This window comes from Primulina tabacum, chromosome 1, assembly GCF_025594145.1.
Source record: "Primulina tabacum isolate GXHZ01 chromosome 1, ASM2559414v2, whole genome shotgun sequence".
Lineage (NCBI taxonomy): Eukaryota > Viridiplantae > Streptophyta > Magnoliopsida > Lamiales > Gesneriaceae > Primulina > Primulina tabacum.
Genome location: NC_134550.1, coordinates 53618127 through 53644196, shown reverse-complemented (window position 1 = coordinate 53644196; position 26070 = coordinate 53618127). Strand labels below are relative to the sequence as shown.

Genomic DNA, 26070 nt, shown 5'->3' with positions numbered 1-26070 from the left:
ACCCTATCGATATTCACAATAAAAAATAATACTTGTAGCATAAAAAGTAATACTTTTTCATGGATGACCTAAATAAGAGATCCGTCTAACAAATACAACTCGTGAGATCGTCTAACACAATTTTTTGTCCATAAATTAAAATAACTAAAATATCTTTTAATCATTCGTACTCATACAATTTTACGCTACATTATTGAACAAAGGATTCACAAACTACCAATCATAACCAATTTTGATACCTTTTAGTAGGACTTGTCATAGCTCCTAAAACTAAAATACTCCCAATAATTCAACAAAAAGTTAAATCAATATCATAGTATACGAAAAAATTGCCTTTTGAAGTCGTTAAAGTATTAGTTTTTATTTAAAAAATCATATGTTTAATAATTGATTTAATATATTGAATTTTTTTAAATAATAAATTACTAAATTGATATTAAAATTACAATTAAAGGTTATATAATGGGGGTGTTATAGCTTGCCTTTAATCCATTTTACTTGTGCCTCGATGAACTTCCAAATTAAGTTAAGTTTCAGTCTCACTCACTCACTCACTCACTCACTCAACCTACGTCAGTTTAATCATGACATTCCATGTGTTAGGTTGTCATGATATATGCACTCTTTCCAATCTTTTATCACAAAATTTCGTATATAATATATAATAATATTTATAATTTTGATAAGTTTTTCACGATTATATTTATTTATATGTCCATCATTAAATTATTACTGTTGTGAAAAAGTAAAAATTTATGATAAAAAGTAAAAATCTCAAACTCTCAAAATTTACCAAACTACACACTTTATAATATTTTTCTCTCTACTCAATTGTGATTTTCTTCACAAATGAGAGATCTATTTATAGGAAATCTTTACAAATAATCCAAAAATAAAATACATCATTACCTACATCATCACACACTAATTTTCAATATTTACAACTCTTATTTTCAACATTCAAATATTCAACATTCAAATATTCAATACTCACATTTTAAATATATTTTTCAACACTCCCCCTTGTGATGATGATCATAATGATTGTCTTCATTACGTGTTTTTATACTGACTCGTTAAAAACCTTACTAGGAAAAACCCATTGGGATAAAAACCATAGTAAGGGAAAAAGAGTGCAGTCACGTAAACTCCCCCTCATGTTGACACGAACAATTCTTCACAAATTTCGTAGATTGCGCATCCCAATATTATATATGTGCTTTCTAAATATTGACGTAGGAAGTGCCTTTGTGAAGAGATCTGATGAGTTTTCACTTGATTGAATGTGACGAACATCAATATATTTATTCTTCTCTAGCTCCTTAGTGAATGCGAAGAACTTAGGAGGAATATGTTTAGTTCTGTCGCTTTTTATGTATCCTTCTTTCATTTGAGCAACACATGCAGCATTATCTTCATATAGTATCACAGGCTTCTCATCAGATGATAATCCGCATGAAATTTGGATATGTTGGGTCATTGATTTTAACCACACACATTCACGACTTGCTTCATGTAGTGCAATAATCTCGGCATGATTTGATGAAGTTGTTACGAGCGTTTGTTTCTGAGAACGCCAAGATATTGCAGTGCCTCCACGAGTAAATACATATCCAGTTTGGGAACGTGCCTTGTGTGGATCAGATAAGTATCCAGCATCAGCATAACCAATTATACTTGGATTAGCATCTTTTGAATACAAAAGTCCCAAGTCTGTCGTTCCTCGTAGATAACGGAATATATGTTTAATTCCGTTCCAGTGTCTCTTTGTTGGATATGTGTTAAATCTTGCCAACAGATTCACGGCAAAAGATATATCAGGCCTTGTACAATTTGTAAGGTACATAAGGGCACCGATGGCACTTAGATATGGTACTTCTGGACCAAGAATATCTTCATCATCTTCACATGGACGGAATGGATCCTTTTCTATGTTTAATGATCTAACAACCATTGGAGTACTTAAAGGATTTGCTTTATCCATATTAAAACGTTTAAGGATCTTTTCTGTATAATTTGTCTGGTGAACAAACATTCCACATTCTTTTTGTTCAATTTGTAAACCCAGACAATACTTGGTTTTTCCAAGATCCTTCATTTCAAATTCTTCCTTCAAGTATGACACAACTTCTTGAATTTCTTTATTCGTTCCAATGATGTTTAAATCATCAACATATACAGCAATAATTACGCATCCGGATGTTGTTTTCTTAATGAAAACACAAGGGCATATTGAATTATTTACATATCCCTTTTTTATCAAGTGATCACTTAGTCGATTATACCACATTCGACCTGATTGCTTTAACCCATATAATGATCTTTGTAATTTCACAGAATAACATTCCCTGGGTTTTGAACTTTGTGCTTCAGGCATCTTAAATCCTTCAGGGATTTTCATATATATATTACTATCAAGTGATCCATATAAGTAAGCTGTAACAACATCCATAAGACGCATTTCTAAATTTTCAGATACCGCCAAGCTAATCAAATACCGAAACGTAATTGCATCCATCACAGGAGAATACGTTTCTTCATAATCAATTCCAGGCCTTTGAGAAAAACCTTGTGCAACAAGTCGAGCTTTATATCTTACTATTTCATTTTTCTCATTTCGCTTTCGAATAAAAACCCATTTGTATCCAACAGGTTTTACACCTTCAGGTGTAAGGACTATAGGTCCAAAAACATTACGTTTATTTAGCGAATTTAATTCAACCTGGATGGCATCTTTCCATTTTATCCAATCCTGCCGATTTTTACATTCACCAAAAGATTTTGGTTCATGATCTTCGTTATCATTTATGATGTCGATTGCCACATTATAAGAAAATATATCATCAATTTCATCTATATCTTTTCGGTTCCATATTTTTCCAGTATTAATATAATTGATAGAGATTTCATGATTCTCGTCAGTTTGTGGTTCTGACAGAACATTTTCATCATCATGTGTTTCTTCAGGAACACCATTCTCTATTTTGTGATCATCATGTGTTTCTTCAGAAACGTCATTCTTTATTTTGTGATCATCGTGTTTCTCTATGAATTTTCTTTTTCGAGGATTTTTATCCTTGGAACCGACTGGCCTTCCACGCTTCAGGCGTTTAATGACATCATGAGTATCTTCCATTTGTTTCTTTGGAATTTCAATTCGAGCAGGGGCATTTGCAGCATGTATATATGATTTAGTTACCCCTTTTGTGTCTGCAAATGCATCTGGTATTTGATTTGCTATTCTTTGCAAGTGTACAATTTGTTGTACATCTTTTTCACATTGTTTTGTTCTTGGATCCAGATGTAACAATGATGATACATACCATGTAATTTCTTTTTCGGTATGTTTCTGTTCTCCCCCTAACATTGGGAAGATTTCCTCATTAAAATGACAATCAGCAAAACGTGCTGTGAACACGTCGCCTGTCTGAGGTTCAATATATCGAATGATTGATGGACTATCATAACCGATATAAATTCCAACCTTTCTTTGAGGTCCCATTTTCTTTCGTTGCGGTGGTGCAATAGGCACATACACCATACATCCAAAAATTCTCAGATGAGAAATGTCTGGTTCTTTACCAAATGCAAGCTGCAATGGGGAGTATTTATGATATGCACTTGGTCTGATGCGAATTAATGAAGCAGCGTGTAAAATTGCATGTCCCCATATAGAAATAGGGAGCTTTGTTTTCATTATCATTGGTCTAGCAATCATTTGCAGACGTTTAATCAATGATTCAGCCAATCCATTCTGTGTATGTACATGAGCAACAGGATGCTCAACAATGATTCCCATAGACATACAATAATCATTGAAAGTTTGGGAAGTAAATTCACCAGCATTATCAAGTCTAATTTTCTTGATTGTATAATCGGGAAATTGATTCCTCAATTTTATTATTTGAGCAAGTAATCTTGCAAATGCAACATTTCGAGTTGATAATAAACATACATGTGACCATCTGCTGGAGGCATCAATCAATACCATAAAGTATCTGAATGGTCCACATGGTGGATGGATTGGTCCACAAATATCACCCTGAATACGTTCAAGAAACATTGGTGATTCAGTTTGGATTTTGACTGGTGATGGTCTTATAATAAGTTTTCCAAGAGAACATGCTTTACATTGAAACTTATTATTCTGAAAGATCTTCTGGTCTTTCAGTGGATGACCATGTGTATTTTCTATAATTCTTCGCATCATTGTTGAACCAGGATGTCCCAATCGATCATGCCAATTGGTTAATCTCGAAGAATTATCAACTACCATGTTTGATTCAATGGGACTTATATGTGTATAATGCAATCCAGTAGGGAGCATTGGTAGTTTTTCAATCACATATTTCTTTCCTGATTTATATGTGATAAGACACATATATTTCTCATTCCCTTCATTCATTGTTTGAGTATCATACCCATGAGAATATATATCATTAAAACTCAACAAATTTCTTTTCGATTGTGGTGAATATAAAGCATCATTGATCAAAAATTTTGTACCATTAGGTAACAAAAATTGTGCTTTACCACATCCTTTAATCAAGTCTACAGGACCTGATATTGTATTCACCGTTGTTTTTGTTGGTTTTAGTTCCAAGAAATATCTTTTATCTCGGAGGATAGTGTGCGTTGTACCACTATCGGGTATGCAAACTTCAGCTTTGCTCATAGCATTTTCCATATTTGAACTTCAAAAAAATATGCAATGAAATAAATTACTTGCAATATATATTTAAATATAACACAAATCATAATTATACAATAAAACATTATTCTATGAATACATGAAAAATAGATTATTGTACATTTATATTCTACCATTATATTGTTCATTTTCAGAGAAATCGTTGAGAAAATCTGCAGCATCAATATTGTTCATTTCTATCCCACCAACATATTGATCATTTCCAGAGAAATCATTCATAAAATCACCAGCATCAAAATGAGTTAAATCACTCAAACGGTCACTGCGTTCAGTGAAGTTGGTCTCCTTTTCTTTCCCCTTTAATGATTCTTTATAAAGTTTACAAAGGTGCTCAGGGGCTCGACAAACTTTGGACCAATGTCCTGGAGTACCACATCTGTAACAAGAACTTTCATATCTTTTTGAGTGCTTCTCATTAATACTTGTATTCTCATGATGCCTTTTCTGTGGATGGTTTGGGACGTTCTTTTGAGATGAGTTATAAAAATAACTATCTCGATTATTTTCAAAACCACGGCCTTGACCACGACCACGGCCAATTCCACGTCCACGACCTCGACCTCGACCTCGACCAAAACCTTGTCTTTGAATTTGATTTTGGTTTCCAGGTTTAAATTCATTTTTACTTACAGCATTTACTTCTGGAAATGCTGTTGATCCAGTGGGTCGGGACTGATGATTTCTCATTAATAGCTCGTTGTTTTTTTCCGCCACAAGAAGACAGGCGATGAGTTCAGAATATCTCGCGAATCCACGTACTCTATATTGTTGCTGTAGAGTAATATTTGATGCATGAAACGTGGAAAATGTTTTTTCAAGCATCTCAGATTCTGTGACCTCATGTCCACAAAATTTTAATTGCGAGATTATTCTATACATCGCCGAATTGTAATCACTGACTTTTTTAAAGTCTTGGAATCTCAATGTATTCCATTCATCCCGGGCGGTCGGAAGTATAACTTCTCTTATATGTTCGAATCTTTCTTTTAATCCCTTCCACAAAGCCATGGGATTTTTTTCAGTCAGATATTCACATTTCAATCCATCGTCGAGATGTCGACGCAAAAATATCATGGCTCTTGCCTTTTCTTGTGACGTGCATATGCCATTTTCTTTAATGGTCTCGCTTAGACCCAATGACTCAAGATGCATTTCTACATCTAGAGTCCATGACATATAATTCTTTCCCGTGATGTCGAGCGCAACAAATTCGAGCTTTGTTAAATTTGACATGGTGGTACTAAAAAATTACGATGCATTTTATTAGTTAATAATTATTGCAATACAAAGTAACGGATAAACAACAAGTACAAGTATTTGTAAAAATAAAGAAAACACACGAGGAGGATATTCTCCGATAAATAAAAGACTCGTGAGTATGATAACCAAAATAATTAAAAATAACCTTGAGAAAGCCATCTTCTTTTTTCTTCGAAAAATTTGATGATGAATAATTTTTAGAGAAGAAGAGAAAGTTGGAGTGATGGAATGTGTTTGTGAGATCATATTTATAGGGCAAAAAATAGCCGTTGTTTACCATTTATGACCGTTGGGGTACAAAAAAAATAAAGGTATGTATTTGTATAATTTTATGATAATAATATGATATATATAATATTAGACATGTTTAAATAATTATGTATATCATATCATAATATTATAATGAGTGTCATAATTTATTTTGTTTAAAAACCTTATAGGCTTTTATACTTGTCGTATCCCTTACCGGGAGTGTGGGATGTCGTCTTAACATCCTCCCAGGATTTATAACAAGTTTATGAAAAATTTATTTTTATTATTTCTAATAATAACATTATATTGTATATTAAATAAATACACAATAAATAAATAACAGTAAAATAAATATAATTATTTTTGTTACCTTTTTCTTCTGTTTGGAGCTTGGAAAAATATGTAGGACTTTTAGAGCTTCGTGCTGATAACGTGTTGTGAAAAAGTAAAAATTTATGGTAAAAAGTAAAAATCTCAAACTCTCAAAATTTACCAAACTACACACTTTATAATATTTTTCTCTCTACTCAATTGTGATTTTCTTCACAAATGAGAGATCTATTTATAGGAAATCTTTACAAATAATCCAAAAATAAAATACATCATTACCTACATCATCACACACTAATTTTCAATATTTACAACTCTTATTTTCAACATTCAAATATTCAACATTCAAATATTCAATACTCATATTTTAAATATATTTTTCAACAATTACTTGTATTTTGAATATATCAAAATTTTATGTATGTCTTTGAGTGACGTCTCGATAAAATAAAAGATCGAGGATGTATATATGTATATCGTACATTAAATTAGATTTTTTTAAAAAAAATATCGCATTTCTCGCTCCCATCATTCCCAGCACAATCGATTCCCACTCACACTCACACATACACACACAGTGTGTCTTCGCTCCCACCTCAACTCTTTTCCAACGCACAGAAATGGCTATCCGAAGCTCCATTCCCCGTTTTACCCCTATCAATTTCCTCTTTTTACTGCTACTCTCCACCTGCCCTCTATCCATTTTACCCTCTAACATCGCCCAGCTCCTTAAGCCATTTCCCGATCTCTCCGATTTCACCTCGCTGCTTTCCTCCACCGCCGTCGCCTCCGATCTCGCCGAGCGCTCCTCCCTCACCCTTCTTGTTGTGCCCAATTCCCATCTCCGCTCTGCCGGCCGCCCCTCTTCGGCCACCCTCGCCGATGTCCTCCGCTACCACGTTCTTCTCGAGTATCTTTCCTGGTCCGACCTACGTCTCCTGCCTTACAACGGCAGGCGCGTCACCACCCTCTTCCAGACTACCGGCCGCGCGACCTCCAACTCTGGCAGTGTCAACATTACATTCGATGCCGAGTCCGGAGACGCCACCGTCCATTCTGAAACCTCTAATGCTACCATTCTCTCCCTGATTGAAAACATACCTTACAATGTGTCAATCTTCTCGCTTAGTTCGCTGTTAATACCTTACAATCTCGACCTCATGGCTTCCGAAACCCGCCCCACTCTGGGGTTGAACATCACGAAAGCGCTTATCGATGGGCACAATTTTAATGTGGCGGCATCGATGCTTACCGCCTCCGGTGTTGTTTCTGAGTTTGAAGCCGACGAGGGCGGTGCTGGGATAACCCTTTTCGTTCCTACAGATGAAGGGTTCGCCGATCTACCTTCATCCGTCAGATTTCAGTCATTACCTGCGGAGAAAAAGGCTATGGTGCTGAGATTTCACGTCTTACATTCATACTACCCGCTGGGTTCTTTGGAGTCCATTGTGAACCCAGTTCAACCCACTTTGGCCACGGAGCAGAATGGGGCTGGCAGTTTTACCTTGAATATCTCCCGGGTTAATGGGTCCGTCGGCATTGATACCGGAATAGTCCAGGCATCCATCACGCAGACAGTGTTCGATCAGAATCCGGTGGCTATTTTTGGGGTATCGAAAGTGTTACTGCCCAGAGAATATTTCGGGAGGAATCCAATTGAGGTGAAAAAGCCTAGTGACGGCAGTCGAGGGGTGGCTCAGCCACCCGATATTGCACTTCCTCCGGGAGATTCTCCGGCAGCAAACGGTCCGCCGAGTCATTTGTCATCACCGCCGGGGCTGGAAATGCTGTCGGAGGCGGGTAACGCAATTAGGGTGCTGCGTACTGTGTTGGGTTTATGGTGCGTTGGATTGTGTTGTCTGTTGCTATAGCTACAAGATTTGGTTGCTTCATTTGGAAATTTGGATTGTACCACGGAAGATTTGAATTTGGTGCCACAAATTGCTGCCATTGTTCAACTGGGATTGAGTGTACCCGAGGTGAGAAAATTGTCGAAAAGAAATATTTATTTGCCAATAATCTAGGCTTAGGGGATGTTTATTTTTCTTTCATAATTTAATTGTTAAAAAATCGCCATTTCTTGAATCTATATTCCTGTTGCTTGTACAGAACTTGGATTTTTTTTTTTTTTTTTGCATTAAATTGTGTAATTTAATAACAAATTTTGTTGCACGAGTGACTCTAGAATTTTAGAGATTTTATTGCAAGTTCTAGTACAGTACTTTTCGAAAGAAATGTACTCCGTATGGAAACAGATTACAGGAGCAATTGTATTGGTTCTTATTTTGAACAGAAAACCAGAAAAAATTGCAGTTTTTTTGGAATTGTGATTCATTGAAGAAATTACCAAAAATTTCATGGGCATATTTCTGACTTGTGGTAAAGAGCCTAAGAGTTTCTCATTTCTTGTTCTATTTGAGTAGTATCTCTCTGTTGGAAATTTCATCGATTTCCTGTCAACATACTTGTATATTTACTCAACTCTTGGGTTAAAAACGATTTTTTTTTAAAACCATTTGAATCCAATAAGCAGGAGTTTCTGGGCGCCGATACTGCTAGTTTGTTGAAAAGTATGTATGCCCGGTTTAGCTACAAGTATAATGAATTAAGAGGTCATCTGGCATTGGTCTTGATATTTTAATACAGTATACGAAAATTTATCCCAATTGGATTGATCGAATGAAGTGAAGAATCCACCTGAACAACACTCCTGGCTACATGAATAAAGCTTCTTTTTTTTTTTCCATTTATGTGGATGGACAGAACATAATAGGAGAAGCATCATTTATAACCGAGATTTGAGCTGTCCAATGACCAAGTTCGGTACATAGATTTATGCCCCTGGAGATGGCGAATAATGATGCTTGAATATTGGTTCCTTTCTCTTTGAACACCATACTTCCTTCCATCCACTGTTTCTTGGTAAGGCTTAACTTCGCTACCTTATCTGCAGTTTCGTCATCGAATTCTGGATTTGTAGGTCTCATATGTCACAACTCACAAGGAATTTGATTAATTGTCTGCACAACAATATGCTTAAGATTCAGTCTTCTTTACATGTTAGATATTACACTGCTATCTGGTACAGTCCATAGAGCATTACTGATCTCCCTCAAATTTTGTTGAAAGAAATTTGATGGACGCTTAAATAAGCAAGCTGAGCTCTGTTTTGATTTTTCCTTCTTCTTTGGAAGACAACCGATTAAAACTTTAAGAAAATTATTGCGATGATAGCTGGTATATATAATGTACCCCTGAAATTTTCTTGTTTTCGTTGTTCAAGATACATCTTTGCCATTAAAATCAAACAAATAAAGAAAGTGCATTTCAAGGATTTTACAACTACTGGAAAGGCATTGTACTTGAATACAACTAAATTAGATTTTGCTATATTTATCATCAGAGCAGATATTCTTATGTCCTTGAACGGATCGATTTGGTACATATCTTCATTAAGAGTTGAATCAGGTCGGAGATATATCTCACAAAATTTACATGTGATATAATATCACATTTGTTTTGTGTTATTATATTAAACCGTAGGGGCGTAAACGAATCGAATCGAGTAGAATATTACAAATTTTGTGTTATTATATTAAAGTGTAGGGACGTAAACGACTCGAATCGAGTCGAATATTACAAAAAATTGAAGGCACGAATTTGGGTCAAATTAGTTTTACTCGAGTTCAAGCTCGATTCGAAATGCGAAAATTTTAAAATATTTGGTTCGAATTAAAGCTCGAGTTCGACTCGAAAGATTAGAGCATGTTCGCGAACTATTTGAATTATTGATCGAAAATAAGTACTCGAAATGTTCGAAATTTATTTATTTAATATATAATTATATTATATTAATAAAATACTAAATCTCACGACATGTTCGAGTTTGACTCGAATTCGATAAGTTGGAAAACAAAATCAAATATTTTTCGAGTCACCTCAATTCCGTTTAATCTCTATAATAAATATACTTTGGCGAGATTCTATAAAGTAAATATCCTAAAACTCTTGAAATGTATACTCCTTGTTCGTATTATAATGGTTTGTTCGCACGACTTGTCTTTCACCCCTACCCTTTATCGTTGTCCGTGGTGCCCGCCAATGACACATACCCTAATCGCAGTACTTTTTTCCCCCGAAAAAATAAAAATAGAAAAGCTGTAAGGGAATCTCATGACTTTCTGTCTCCCCCAAAAGCTGTACAAATATCCACTTCTGGTACCAGAAAATTGGCTTTCCTACTTTTTTAAGAGGCCCATTTTAAGCATCTTTTTTGGGTATTTGAGGCCCACATTCTGGAAATGGAGTGTCGATATTTTTTTATCTAATAAAAGACTTTGCTTCGTAAGTCATCATAAAAAAAATTAAGGATTTTGTAATGAATGCTTTCCTAAGACCCAAAACAAATATTTTTTTAAAAAACAGAAAACGACAACGTTGTGTTTTTTGGGTTTTTACTCGAAATAATCATTTTTTTATTTGAATATCTCGGTGTTAATTACAAATATGTGCTTATAGAAAATAAATATATATTTACATTAGAATTAGCAATCCACTACGATTACTTCTAAAAAAGAAAATTTGTAAGAGCATCTCATTTTTTGTTATTCTTTTATAGAGATCTAAATCAGTGCATTTGTTACATATATATATAAAAATGCTATTATTCGGTCGATTTCCAGTTGTACATTGTCCATTGTCGGCTGTGCTTTAATCAAGCCGAACTTCGACTTTGTTCCCATTAATTTGACTGATTATTTATAAATTATAACACATTAAATTTATTTGTAGACATATATATATATGTATAAATGGGAATATTTCACCCTACATGGGGCAGTGCCTCATGTGTAGATCCATGGTCCAGATTTATCCAAAAGTACATGGGGTCCACTATTTTTTTTTTAAATCACGGCTAAATCTGGACCATCTAAATTTTGTGGAGCAATGCCCCACATGTAGGATCGAACGAACCGTATGAATGAATTATTTTCAATTGATATCCTCAAATTTATTGCTAGCATTTGATTGCTAATATGTGTGTGTGTGTTGAATTAAAAAATTTGAGGTGTCAGCCACAGCTGGTCCATACGAAATATCAGTTGTTAGATTTTGAATATCTACATTTATTTAGGAATATGAAGAGATATTTTAGGACAAGAGATATTATAGTTTTTTCTTGATTTTTTTGCTCTGAAAATTTAAATTTTTATTACGTAGGTGCATCTAGTAAATTTGTATTTGGTAGTTGACTATGTGGTGTACGAGCAAATATCCGATATTCAATATCCGAATCAAACTAAATATTTGAGATCGTCTTATAAGAGTTTTTGTGTTATCACAATAAGTCTCAAAACTAGATAAAACGTCTCAAATTAGTGTTAACCGAGCTTATTAGGTATCTTGTGAGATGATTTCACGTATATTTATCTATTAGACGGGTAAATCATTTACATATTTATAATAATAATTAATATTTTTGATATAGAAAATAATATTTTTTATAAGTGAATCAAATAGAAAATTCGTCTCACAAAATTGATTCGCAGAACCGTATAAAACAAATTTTTTGTTACTATTATTGTTGTATCCCACTATCACCTAACACACATATAATAAGTGTAAGTAACTTCATAAAATATACTCCATTTTCTCAACGATCATATATCATAAAAAAAATGTCAAAAATCATCTGTAATTTTCACGCTATACAGTATATTTTTTTAGCAACAATTTAATATAGATTGGTTTTATTTTTTTAAAATGATTAGGTACAAAACATAGGTTTAGGTTTAAAAAAATGACAATCAGGGCAAACGAATTCGATTACGTTAAGAGACTGAGAGATAATTAAGAAGGGATTTTAGAAGAAGACAACAGCAAATTTGGGGATTGAATGGTGGCTGGCCTATGGACATTGCCTACTTGCTTACGTCCCGTTATTATATTTTATTTCTAAAAAACATTTATTATATTTTTGGAATCTTGAAAAATGTTTTGTTTCTTCCTAAATTAAGTCTTCAGGTGGGCCCACATCTAATACGAAAATCAAGGAAAAATAAATCAATTTTGCATTTGGTCAAATTTCCGAAAAAATTCTCTCTTGTTGAAGATAATTACGTGTGGGTACGGCTCAAGATACCAATATCGTTATATATACTTTTGCGGGTTCTTCGGAAAACATGATGACACCCAGGATCATAGATGACTCGATATATTAAATAGATAATTTAAATAAGGGTCGTATTGTAAGAAGAGTTTGTCAGGAACCGAACAGGCGGATGTCTGGGATATTTCTCTCCGGGCTACCAGGCGTCCGGGCTTTCATGCAAGTTCTCGGGAAGTTTTCTATCCGAACTATCTCAAGAAGCGCACCTCACTCGAGTATATCAATATGAGTTATCTTATTCTTGACAATTATTACTGTCAGAAACACAGGGGTTGGCGTGTTATAATAACTTGTCATAAACATGTACGAGCAGCCATATTACTATAATTAGCAGGTGAGTACTGAAAATAAGGTAATCATGATATTTCTTCCTATAAATAGCAGGTATGTATTTCATTTACAGGATTCGGGAATTTGGTATCTTCGAACACTCACATATATCCTCACATATATTGTCATTTTCCTCCATCTTCAACCTGCTGAATTAAGCATCGAAGTGGTCACGTCAGACACCTTTCCGACGCCCATTCACGAGTTCATATTCTTGTTCGCAGGTCAAGTTTGCAACTATATCCCTTGCTCAGTTTCCTTAAATATAATTTTCATCATCGCCCGGTAGATCGTCCCGACCCAGCTCATCCGATTCACCCCGGATATCATCACATAATATTAGTAGATAAATTGAAACGTGACAATTTGAACTGTTATAATGTCTGAAATATTTAATTTTTATTGTTGTCATGTGCTGTAATTTTTTATAAAATTACAAACATTTGTTCATACAGAGATTTTTATTTAAAAAAAGTTAAATTTACATTAAAGCTAACGCATTTTGAAGTTAAAATTGCAATAGAGAAGTAAATATGTGAAAATATAGAGTTAATTGGTTAAATTAGATTTTTTGAAAGTTTCATGAAAAAGAAAGACAACTGGACAACATCAAAGACTTGGACACCCTCCCTAGTGTGTTTGAAATGAATGCGTAAAACAAATGATATTTCAATATAAAAAATACGACTTTATAATAACACAATGTACCACTGATTTCTTTACAAATCCTCACAATTATCTCTATGTTGAAAAATAAAATCTTGATTTACTTTTTCATGACATTTAATTAAACATTTCCCTGTAACCTAATCATTCTATAGTAACAAAATAACGTTGTATTTAGAAGAATGAATTTATAGCTAGAGATTTCAAATATGTAATAACAAACATATTGTTATAAATTTAGCAGAGAGAATGAGAGAAAAACAAATCCATCTTATTACAATTAAACACCTCTGTTTATAATGTAGAGAGGTTAGTCTATAAAAGAAACATTACAATCAAATCAATCACCTAAATGTCATATATATATATATATATAATTATTATATGCAACAATTTATATCTCAATAATTATACTTTTTGCATAACTCATGATCTTGACTCTGACATATATTGAAGAATCGAACGTTTATCATCAGACCAAAAATTATAATTGTTAGTTAACGCACAGCTTTATTTCCATATACTTGTGACAACATGAAGTCCGATGAGGTGTGTGTCTATCTGTTGTTGTTGTCTCATACCGTTTGAAGATCAGTCTTACTATTTTACTACAGTCATTCATGTCCCCAACAGATATAATATTCATTTTGATATCTGATATAACTCTTTTACAACATGTATAATCTATATTATAAAACATGAAAATATTATACTAATCAACTTTGATATTTTGTTGTAACATATCACATGTTTTATCTGTTTTAAAAAATATTTTAAACTCGTAAAAGTTTTTATCTATTTTACATATTTATTTATTTAAATTTTTAAATATTATTTTTAATTAAAAAAACATGTAAAAATCAATAATAATTATTCTAACTATGCAAATATAGACATCGTGTACACCGAGACACCAATAACTATAAACATCGATGAGTATTTCACATATAAATTTTGTGGAAAGGGAATTTATAGAAGTCGACTCTTCACGTTACGTGTGATAATTGATAAGCTCCTATTAGATTTCAAATTGTGTTTACTTTTTATATAGTTGAAATTTTATGACATACAACTTTTCAAAAGTTTGTCGCATTTATTTGTCTTTAATCATAAAAAAAATTATGAAGTCAAAATAAGACCGTGACATTCTTTATTGAGACCATCGTGTTATTTTCAACTATATTTTATATATCATAATGTTAATGTTGAACATTTTAAAATTGAAAATAAATTGTACATGCAAAATTTTAATTACAAAGATATTTTGTTATGGATTAGATGATATATATATTTTATTAAAACAAAAAAATGGGTTGCAAATATATAAAACGGCGCATGCTAATTTTTTGGCAATCGTCAGTTTTTGACTTGAAGTTGTTGCCAATTTCATATCTAACGCATTTTATGGACAATCGATGAGTTAATTCCACATTTCCAAATTCTTAATATCCTTCATTCACACTAGGACATGGAAGCTTAGGAATGACAATTTGTCTAAACTCGATAGAGATTCTGATACATGACCTGAATGGAGCGGAGTATGGATTGGATTTTTAATTTGATTAAATAAATAAGTAATCGGATACGAGTATTTTTAGATATGAGAATAAGACAAGTTTTAAAAAAATAATACCCATGTTCTACCCGAATATCCAATTAAAATTAATATATATATATATATATATATATATATATAATTTTTCGGTTATGGTGTTAATCCTAATATGTTTTTTGTTGAAAGAAATTAGTTTGATGAAATAAAAATTATTAGTATAAAATTGATGCTATTTTTGTTGGACAATGAAGTTATGATAAATTACTTTTAATATTGTTATTTTTTCTATAATATTTAATGTTACAATTAATATATATTTTTCCTTATTGTTCTCAACGATTTAGTAAATATCTATAACTTACTTGAAATAATTTAAATACGATAAAATATAATTATAGGTGGTAATATGATATTTGGGTAGAGTATAAATATCAAATACTCCGTCAGATATGTGAATGGTGATGAAATTGAATATTCGACGTAGATTAATATAATAAACGAAGATAGATGATATAAAATCTAAATCGGATCCATTGTCACCTCAAAAAACTACCGAGCCCAAAGATATTGAAACCTCGGGACCACTATTATTTTAGTTATTATTTTTAAAATCACTTTAGTGTTTGTTCGAGTGTGGAAATATTTTCAAGATCAATCCGCATAAAAATTTGATCCGGTGACTTATGAGGCTATTTTTGGGAAAGCATTGTCACGTCTCCGATCCAAGTCTATATATACGCAAATATACAATACAATAGATCTCTTAACAACTACTCTGTTATTTTTTGTTTTACGAAATTGGTTAACTAAAATTATTATATGAATCAATTATAGCTCATTACTTGTTCAAACATTTATTTATAACCATTGTGGGACATGAACTTCGTAATAGTGATCGACAAGCACATATATCATTAATTCGAAATCAAATGAATTTAAATTTACGAGTCATTATTTAGAATATTAAGGGGTGTGGATGATTAATTTGAGGAGAAAGTATTTAAATGTTGATTATGTCACTTGTGAGACGGTCTCACGAATCTTTATCTGTGAGACGAGTCAACCCTACTGATATTCACAATAAAAAGTAATACTCTTAGCATAAAAAGTAATATTTTTTCATGGATGACCTAAATAAGAGATATGTCTCACAAAATATGATCCGTAAGACCGTCTCACACAAGTTTTTGTCTTAAATGTTATACACTATTTGTAACGCCCCAGATTCGACGACTGTCCTCGTGATTCGACGACTGTCCTCACTGTATCAAGACGGGTATTTTCAGTGTACTTATGTCCTCACTCACACGCACCCTAGAAAACTTCCCAGGAGGTCACACATCCCGAAATTGCCCCAAATCAAGCACGCTTAACTTTGGAGTTCTTAGTGTGATGAGCTACCGAAAAGAAGATGCATCTTCGTGATATGAGTAGTACTAATCAAATCTTTTAAGCCCTCTTCAACTGTACAGTCCATTACATTGAACAGTCTCGGAATCCCACTCATTCTGGTGTGGGATAGGTTCATTCATGTTCCCTTCACCTAGAAGCCTGCCAGAAGCCGTCTCATTGTCCGTGCAACCTCATGGCTCCGGCGATCACCCCCCACCCTCTTCGGCCCCAGGCCTCACATAAGATCTAAGATTTGATATGATACTGATATCAGATAAAGATCTAAGATTTGATATGATAATTATCTTATATTTAAAGTTTGATTCAAATTTCAAACACAAGGATAATACACGATCATGATAGCAGTCAACCCCTATAAATAGGAAGACCATGCCGTTAGAAATTCACACCTCCATATTTTTGAAATTTCGTCTCTAGTTCTCCCTGTGAATTTTAGAGACTTTGCTCTCTTAGTGTGCCGAGTATCGAAGCTCTGAAGCAGTCCAGATCCAGGCTCAGTTTCGAAATCCTATCATCACCATATCTCTTTTTTTTCGAATTATTCAAGGTAAGTGGATTTTTGTTGTACTATAATTTGCACACTTGTCCTTTGTAAGTGCGCTTTTGTTATGTATATATTCTTTCGTAAGTGAATTTTTGTTTGCCACACTTGTTCTTTGAAGTGTGTTTGCGTTTAAGGAAATTATAATTTGTGTACGAATCTCCCTTCAGTTTTTGAAAGTTCGTTCGAGCATAATTCCTTGTTCATGATATATTTTCTTCAAGACTTGTCAAGTTATTATGTTCAAAGCACTGTTAGGATTCGACTGGATATGAGAAAGGATTTCCGAACTATGACCCTTATACGGTGGGATGGTGACCGTTGTACGGCCTCACTCTATAGAGGATTAACATATTGGACATGGCCTCACTCCTTAAATGATTAACATATAGGAGACTGATATCAGGAAACCATGGAAATGAGATGACTTTTAGCGCTATATGAGTATGCTAAACAAGTATGATGTACGAGTATGATATGTGATGACATGTTATGATTATGAAGTATGAATATTCGTTATTATTCAAGTTACGATATGCTATGTAAAATTTGAATTCAAGTATATGTATATGTTGTTTCATGTCTCGAACGGCCCTCCACTTGCTGAGTATTTCCCAAAATACTCACCCCTTACTTCCTCTCCACCCAGATAAGAACGAAGAGCAAATGGATGAAGATGAACAAGAACAATTTTGGGGATGGTAGAAGATCTCGAGTTATTCCAGAAATTTTAAGGCTTAGTTTATGTTTATCGCTTCCGCACTATTAAAATATTTTTAATCAGTTTATTTTAGTATTTAAGTTGTAAAGGCGATTCTTTTGTTGATTATGAGAAATAAACTGATTTTGATATATATTGTACTGCAAAGCTTGTTGTTTGATGATTATGTGATTGTTGAGCAACGCCGGTGTCGACTAACCCCGATCTCGGGACGTGACACTGTTTAATAAAAATGGTATGTGTATGTTGCACATAATTTGTTCAATGTATTTTACCTTGTTAATTTGGTTTTTCATTTTATGGTATTAGTTCGAAAATTTACGTAACACGTGAAAATGTGACATCAATGAGTTCGATAGCCAATTTATGACAAATTTTTTTCTTCGATGGATATATACCCAATTTTTTGTATTGTGGCTGTAAAAAAAAACATCTGCGTAAATACGGAATAATGTATGGGCACGCGCAATATGATGCGCGTGGAGAAACGAAAACCTTAACCCGTCCAACTTTCAAAGGTTCAACCTTTTCAGTCAACCTCTGTCCCCTTACTAAAATAATAAAATAAATACAAAACAAAGCATCAATGCATCATCCACCTAGCCCCGATTCCAGTCCTACTATCCACCCAAAGTCAACGCCTCTCTTTCTCTCTCAACTTCACCGCTTATTGTCTCTGTCTCCTACTCATAATTGCACATTTTTATCGCTGGATATGAACAAACTGAACTACTCCATTCTCTCTGTTGAAAACAATCTGAGTTCGTTTGTAATCTTTTCTTCTTCTTTTTTTGGCTAAAGAACAAGTACGTAAATGGGCAACGGAGTGGGGAAGCTGACGGTTTGTTTCACTGGAATGGAACCCACCGCCGACTATACTCGGCGGCGGAGGAAGGATACGGAGGCGGGTTTGATGATATCAGATCCGTTGGATGATCTGGGTCATTCCTTCTGCTATGTCCGGCCAGAGTTGACGCGGCTCTCATCCTCTAAAGTTCATTCCGAATTTGATGAACCTGCAACGACGACGTTTAAGTTGATTTCCGGCGCCTCCGTGAGTGCCAATACTTCGACCCCGCTCTCCACGGCTTCGCTCGATCTTTACTCTTACAACAGTATCGACCGGGCCTCCGCGTTCGAGGGCTCAACCTCATTTGCTTCCATCCCTCTTCAGCTTGTACCGAGAAATTCGTCTATTTACTCTGGACCGTTGTTTAAATCCGGCTTGATTCCGAATTCAGGCCCGATGGAGAGGGGATTCATGTCAGGCCCGATTGAGAGAGGCTTCATGTCGGGCCCACTTGATCATGGGATGTTCTCGGGCCCTCTTGACAAGGGTGGCTCTGATCAGTTCCAGAGAAGCTATTCCCATGGCGGATTTGCGTTCCGGCACAGATCGAGAAAAGGGTCGTTTATTCGGGCCGTTAGGCGGGCCGTTTCGAAAGGCATCAGTAGAGGTCAGAAATCCATTGTTGCACCAATTAAAGGCGTTGTTTCGATGAAGGAACACGATTGGATGGTGGGGACGGAGAAGCAAAATGAATTAACAATCAGTAGTGTTAATTTCAGCAGCGAATGTAGTTTGGATGACTATGATTCACTAGAAAACCAGAATCTTCAGTGGGCTCAGGGAAAAGCCGGCGAGGATCGAGTTCATGTAGTGGTTTCCGAGGAACATGGATGGGTTTTCGTGGGGATTTACGATGGATTTAATGGCCCCGATGCACCGGATTATCTGCTGTCCAATTTGTATTCAGCTGTACATAAAGAGCTGAAAGGTCTGCTTTGGGATGAGAATGACAAGTCTGATAATTCATCCATTTCAAATCCATGTTCCGCAATAGACAATTCCTGTTCGATCAAACCGGACTGTAATCCAAGTCCTAGTTTGACCGATGATTCTTTACGGGATAGAACGATCAATAGCTGCTCAAAATGTATAGAACTAGAGAACTACCCTTATGCAAACGGAGATAACTGGTACAGGAAAAGGAGGGGTAGATATTCAAAGATTAAGCACCGCAGCGTTGCGAAAAAATGGGAGGACAATCAGAAGAGATGGAGGTGTGAATGGGATAGGGAAAGATTGGAACTTGATAGAAGATTAAAGGAAAGATTGGACAAAAACAGGTCGAATGGCACAGGTGCGACTAATCATACTGAAGTGTTAAAGGCTCTTTCACAAGCATTAAAGAAAACAGAGGGTGCTTATCTAGATCTTGCTGATAAAATGGTTATGGATAATCCTGAGTTGGCCTTGATGGGTTCTTGTGTTCTTGTAATGTTGATGAAGGGAGACGACCTTTACGTATTGAATGTGGGCGATAGTCGAGCTGTTTTGGCTCAGAAGAAAGAGCCCGATCTTTGGAGCCAAGATTTGGAAAGAATCAACGAGGAAACATTGTATGATCTCGAGTCTTTGGATGGTGATAGGTCGAATTTGCAGCCGAGTTTGGCCAGTTTCCAGTTAACCATGGATCATAGCACCTCTATTGACGAGGTAAAACCCCGCTAAATGAAACCGATTTTTTTAATTTGTTCTGGTGTTGCTCGTGTTTGATTGATCATTTCGCTGCATATTGTTGTCTTTTGTCTTCAGGAAGTTACGAGGGTTAGAAATGAGCATCCCGATGATGCTTCGGCAGTGATTAATGACCGTGTAAAAGGCTCGCTAAAGGTGACTCGGGCTTTTGGTGCTGGTTTTCTCAAACAGGTGCGGCGTGCTAGATAAGTTTTTTAATAAGCAGATTTCTCTTTTATTCATGGAAATGAAATGTTCTCCCAACGAATAAAGATCGAAAGTAAGAGGATTGGTGGTGTACTATGAGAACCTTTGAGAACGCCAAGAGGCAGAGAAAAGTGACTTTTCTTTACATGTCTAGGAGCATGTTATATTTTCGTGTTTTTGGATTTTTCATTGATATTTCTATATGATAAATTTGTTACTGTATTTCACTATCATGCGATAAACAACTGCACGGGTTAGTAATCTCAGTATAAAGTTGGAATTCCTGTGGGACAATTGGTTGCTTTTCTGGTTTCTGAGTCCTTTTTTGGGGCGGGCTCGACACTGAAAAATATATCGCTGATTTCATATAAGCAATAGCTTTCCTTCATACCTTAGGAATTTGAAGAGATTATACTGAAATTGATTGTCAATAATACAATTTGCTAAAGAGTGGAGTATATATTTTTTGAAATGTAGCTCATTTTTTATTCTTGATTTTGTTTCTGCAGCCTAAATGGAACAATGCACTTTTAGAAATGTTTAGAATCGACTATGTTGGGACATCACCATATATAAACTGCATCCCTTCACTTCACCATCACCGATTAGGATCACGTGATCGGTTTCTAATATTGTCATCGGACGGACTTTACCAATACTTCACAAATGAAGAAGCTGTATCAGAAGTGGAACTTTTCATCTCTTGGTCACCAGAGGGAGATCCTGCACAACATCTGGTCGAGGAACTGTTGTTTCGTGCAGCAAAACGAGCAGGTACATATGTAATATTTACGTTCAATAGAATGTTTATATTTCCTTACTTGATATTGAATGCTAAAAATGTCGCACTGCTGTCTACGTTCGATTTCAGGTATAGATTTTCACGAGTTGCTCGAGATACCACAAGGTGATAGACGTCGCTACCACGACGATGTCTCGATTATTGTCATCTCTTTGGAAGGAAGAATTTGGAGATCTTGTGCATAATTAGTGAGCACCAAGTAGAATTGATAATTGTATAATTTTCCAAGAAAAGAAAAAGCTAGGGACACCCATTTTTTATTTTCCTCTATGAAGACGACTAAGTTTTGAGATTTAAGAGAAACTTGGCCGTTGGTATTGTAAAGATGAACATTCCTCCATCATCTATTGCCATAGCAAATTGTAAATTTTTGAAATAAATGACATCCCAATAATTTATTTTTTTGTTTTGGGGAGCTTAAATTTAATAGATAAAAAAAAATATATGTAACCTAACCTAGCAATGTATGTGGACGCCAGGTTGTTTAAAAAATCCATCAAAATGTAGGACTTGCAATGTGGTCGAACCCCTTAATTCTTAAATCTTAACAACTAACTAATTGAGCAGATAAAGGAATAAATGCATATGTTGTTGGGGAAGGAGTAGATATCAGATATGTATCAGTAATGGTGGTGGAAGAGAACCTGCCAGACAATCATTAATATTGGACAAACAATTCAAGTAGGCTATGCTTAGATGTAATATTTGTATCTCATTGTTCCTAACATGTATTTATTGCCGCAATATTTAGGCTGTAAAAAAGGTACTTGACACATAAACACGAATTATATAAGTTAATCTATGCTATGTCAAGAGTGTTTATCTCTTTATTCTAATATAATCAAATCATATAAATCTTTCATATTTTTATGAAAATTGATATATAAAACTAATATTTGACCACGTCGTAGTGATAAAAAGAAAATAAGATAGAATAATCAGTAAAATTAGTTAAAATCAAATTAATCAATGATGGCAAAATAGTTATGAAAAAAGAAGTTAGCATGACTGACAGAGAGTGAAATTAAAACCAAATATACGACAATGACGGCATGACATGCAGCTGTCTTCTGTCCAAATTATTCATTGCAATGTCTCCCCAGTTTCACGAAAGGCCCGGTATGTAGAAACTAGTACATTTTCATTGACTAGGTTCACATTTATACACAAAACTTTTAAGCACTACTGTTACAATTTTCACAAGACAGGGAAGCAACGAATGTAATAATTTTAAAGTTCAAGATTGAAAAGAATCAATACCCTTGCTATTTTACCAACAAGTGATTTCACACCTGATGATGTGAAAGATTCACTTATTTATTAAGCTCTGTATAAATAATATACTTAAACGTGAATTTGATCCCTTAGATCCCGAGTCGATGCTCTTGATACACGAAGAGGGGGGTGCTGCTATGTATCCAGTGTTAATGGTTTATCGAGCCATTCGTCCTCGGATATAATCGTGCCTGGACCAAGGCCATCCATTTTCCCAAACGATACACTCTTGAAGCTGCTACTTCCCTCACTCCAGTTCAGAGACCTCCAAGATTTTTTAGGAATGTCATTTTCAGTTTTAACCACCTTAGCCACCACTAATTTGAGAATGCTACTTCTGCAGAAAGGGCAGACGGGTACAGAGTGGCACGCGGTTGTAGGGTTGGGCTTGTTGTGACAGCATAAGGCAAGTGTGCAATGCGCACACATTCGGTGCTCACATTCTTGAACTTCAATGGTGCAAGCTTGATCGAAACATATGCAACAAAGATCCGAGTCACTTGCCTACATAAGAAAATTTTGATAGATCACATGATTCCTTCGAGCCAATACATAATTGCCAAGCTTGGATCATGAACCTTTATGTAAAATTCTTGTGTATTTATGTAGATAAATTACTTTATCAAAAAAAAGAAAGACATTCTCATAGGCCTACAAGTCCTCCGTCTAATATGACACATTCAACAAATAGAAGCCAAACTGTAAAAACATCCACATAGAGGTCAGGGGAGATGCAGCAGATAGAAAGGAACGTCTTACAGAGATAATAGTTGATTACCTCAGATATGTTATCATCAAAGCCAGAGTCAGATGCTGATGGAGATGGCAGCGAGCAAACGGTTCCTTTTAATATAATTTTTTCCTTCTCTCTATTGGCTTCCATCAGGGCATGTTCCAACAGAGATTTTGCCTCCTGATTAAGCTCGCCTATGAATTTCAAAGATGACGGCCAGACAAGAGGCTCTGGGGATGAAGGATTCAGCAAAGCTGCACATGCTTCATGGTGATGCCTTAAAGCTATTGTGTACGGTATTCTCCTAAATCATGTTAACCAAAATCCACATTTATGTTACGTTCATTGGAAATGAAATGATATTATGAAAAAACTGCCTACATCTATTTGTCTTGAAAGTTTCTTCCTTCAATATGACAAAAGTAATAAAACAATATTCCCTATGAAGAAGCTGACAAGTAAATGATGTTTTATTGCAGCAAGCATGCAAAAGATTAACCAAGTGTAAGTTGCTTTCTGTACATAAAAAACTAATGAAAAGTACAAGAAAAAATACCCTGATACATCTCGCTGAATTCGATCTGCACCCCAAGCCAGCAACTCTCTAATGCAATCAAGAGAACCTCCTCTGGCAGCAAAGTGCAGGGGATTACTACCCGCAAAGCTGTAGAATTGCACAAGATGATTAGAAAAACCATGTCAAATACACCCTGGGCACGACTAAGGACTTTCATTGACAACATTACCCTACCCGTATCCACCAGTTGAAGCAGAAACCAGGGCTCCATTTTCCAACAATATGTTAACACATTCAGGATCTCTTTGACGAGCAGCCAAGTGCAACGGTGTTGCTCCTTTACGATCTCTAATGCTGACGAAACGGGAATATCCCCTATAACAATTTTTTACACGGTTTGAAAAACTGATAAGAACTGCGCCTTATAATGAAAGATTAGAAGGAATATCACTATATCGTACTAGGTTAATCAAAGCTGGAAGAGGGCCCACCAAGAAGCAGCCACTGGGGAGGTGCTGGCAGCCGATAAAATGGCCTGAAGGCAGCCAGAGTGGCCATAGTAAGCGGCATAGTGCAAGCAGGTTCTCCCACTACGTGAATCAAACATTAAAATCTGTCTCCAAAGCTCAAAGTTAGGCATTGTAAAGTAACATTCGAATTCACCCTTCACTCCACCGAGAATAGTTTCAGAACTTATTGCTTTTACATATTTGAAGAAATGAAGTTTTATATAAAACTTCCATCGTTCCACTTGTTATTATTTCAGGTTCTGCGCATTAGAATTAGCCTAATATTGGCATTCGGATAATAAGAATGCCAAGAATGAAACTTAGTTAGGTATACATACATTAGCACCAGCTTCGATCAGCTTCTTCACGCAGGAGATATTGCCACGCATTGCAGCCAACATCAATGGAGTCTACAAACAATATAATCACACCCAAGATCAAAATTTTAATTTGTCAGTAGCACCCACGGGAAAAAAAAAGTTAAAATTCATGAGCATTTTTTTTTAAAACCTGAAAAAATTCCCCTCCCGCAATAAAATAAGTTGCTGGTAATATTAAATTCATGGGAACGTCTACAAGCGAAGGACTGCACATTCATAATTTCCGATTCAAATTCCTAACCTTACACTCAAGCTGACATTATTTATACACAAATTAAAACGAGAAAAGATATACAAAGGCACAGTACCTGCTTGAGTCGATTCAACACATCCGGATTGACATATCCGTCCAGAAGAAAAGAAAGAACCTGAAACCCACAAAAGAGAAACCACCATAAACCGAATTAAACATGCAAAGAAACTTCATAAACCCAGATAAACTAAAATAAAAAGTCCCACCTCGATCTGGTCATTGGCGGCAGCAATATGCAAAACCGAGTTGCGATCATACACCGTAGAGCTGTGAACAAAAGCTGAATTCTTGCCCATAACTTCCTTGACAGTTTCCAAATCTCCCCGTTGCACCGCACTGAACAACCCCAACTCATCACTATTTCCGCAACTCAGACCCTGACCCATTATTCCTATTTCCTCCTCCTCAAAATCAATACATGCGATCGTTTTGTACGCACAGGTGGCGTCGCTCCTACTCCAACCGGAGATATGCGCCACCGTCTGGACGTGGTGGCGGGTGGTGGCGGGCATATAGAGAAAATTGCTTTACATAGTTATTTATTGGGAGGGAGGAAGAAAAGCTGACCGTGTCAGAGAGAGCGTGTGAGATATTTTACGGGCAGTTAGATTCACAAATAATACACTGCCATTACAATAATGGAAAGGAACACAGTACCTGTTGTCGTTTGATTGTTCAACTGTGAGAGTCAATGTCGATTGGTCTTTTGCTTTCTGTTCAAATTGCCACTCTTCACCATATACCTCTGAAAAACAAGTTTAGAATGTTACTATATTTATTAAGAAATATATTTTTGTCAAATTTATTAATTTTATATAAATTTTATTTGAAATAGGGGCCGGTTGGTCATCTTCACATACCTACTCGATTGCTCCTCAATTTGAAAATAATTATGGATTAATAGTAATAAAATGCTTGGATTCAG

At 35.2% G+C, this 26070-nt stretch overlaps 3 protein-coding genes across 3 annotated transcripts; 2 read left to right on the top strand and 1 right to left on the bottom strand.

The window, feature by feature from the left end:
• The first annotated feature begins 7065 nt into the window (after window positions 1–7065).
• On the top strand, window positions 7066–8723 carry LOC142549367 (fasciclin-like arabinogalactan protein 4). The gene has a single exon (XM_075658289.1). It carries the CDS (start codon window positions 7174–7176, stop codon window positions 8422–8424), a length of 1251 nt encoding a protein of 416 aa, XP_075514404.1. The 5' UTR covers window positions 7066–7173; the 3' UTR covers window positions 8425–8723.
• A 9824-nt stretch (window positions 8724–18547) lies between these two features.
• Window positions 18548–21881, top strand: LOC142549359 (putative protein phosphatase 2C 23). Its single transcript, XM_075658279.1, has 4 exons — window positions 18548–20448; window positions 20548–20661; window positions 21186–21450; window positions 21548–21881. Exons 1-4 carry the CDS (start codon window positions 18763–18765, stop codon window positions 21661–21663), a joined length of 2181 nt encoding a protein of 726 aa, XP_075514394.1. The 5' UTR covers window positions 18548–18762; the 3' UTR covers window positions 21664–21881.
• Window positions 21882–22598: 717 nt separating this feature from the next.
• Window positions 22599–25749, bottom strand: LOC142549354 (putative E3 ubiquitin-protein ligase XBAT31). Its single transcript, XM_075658271.1, has 8 exons — window positions 25352–25749; window positions 25201–25260; window positions 24851–24922; window positions 24495–24616; window positions 24238–24378; window positions 24043–24150; window positions 23532–23790; window positions 22599–23257 (listed from the first exon to the last, which is right to left on the bottom strand). Exons 1-8 carry the CDS (start codon window positions 25655–25657, stop codon window positions 22889–22891), a joined length of 1437 nt encoding a protein of 478 aa, XP_075514386.1. The 5' UTR covers window positions 25658–25749; the 3' UTR covers window positions 22599–22888.
• Window positions 25750–26070: the final 321 nt, after the last annotated feature.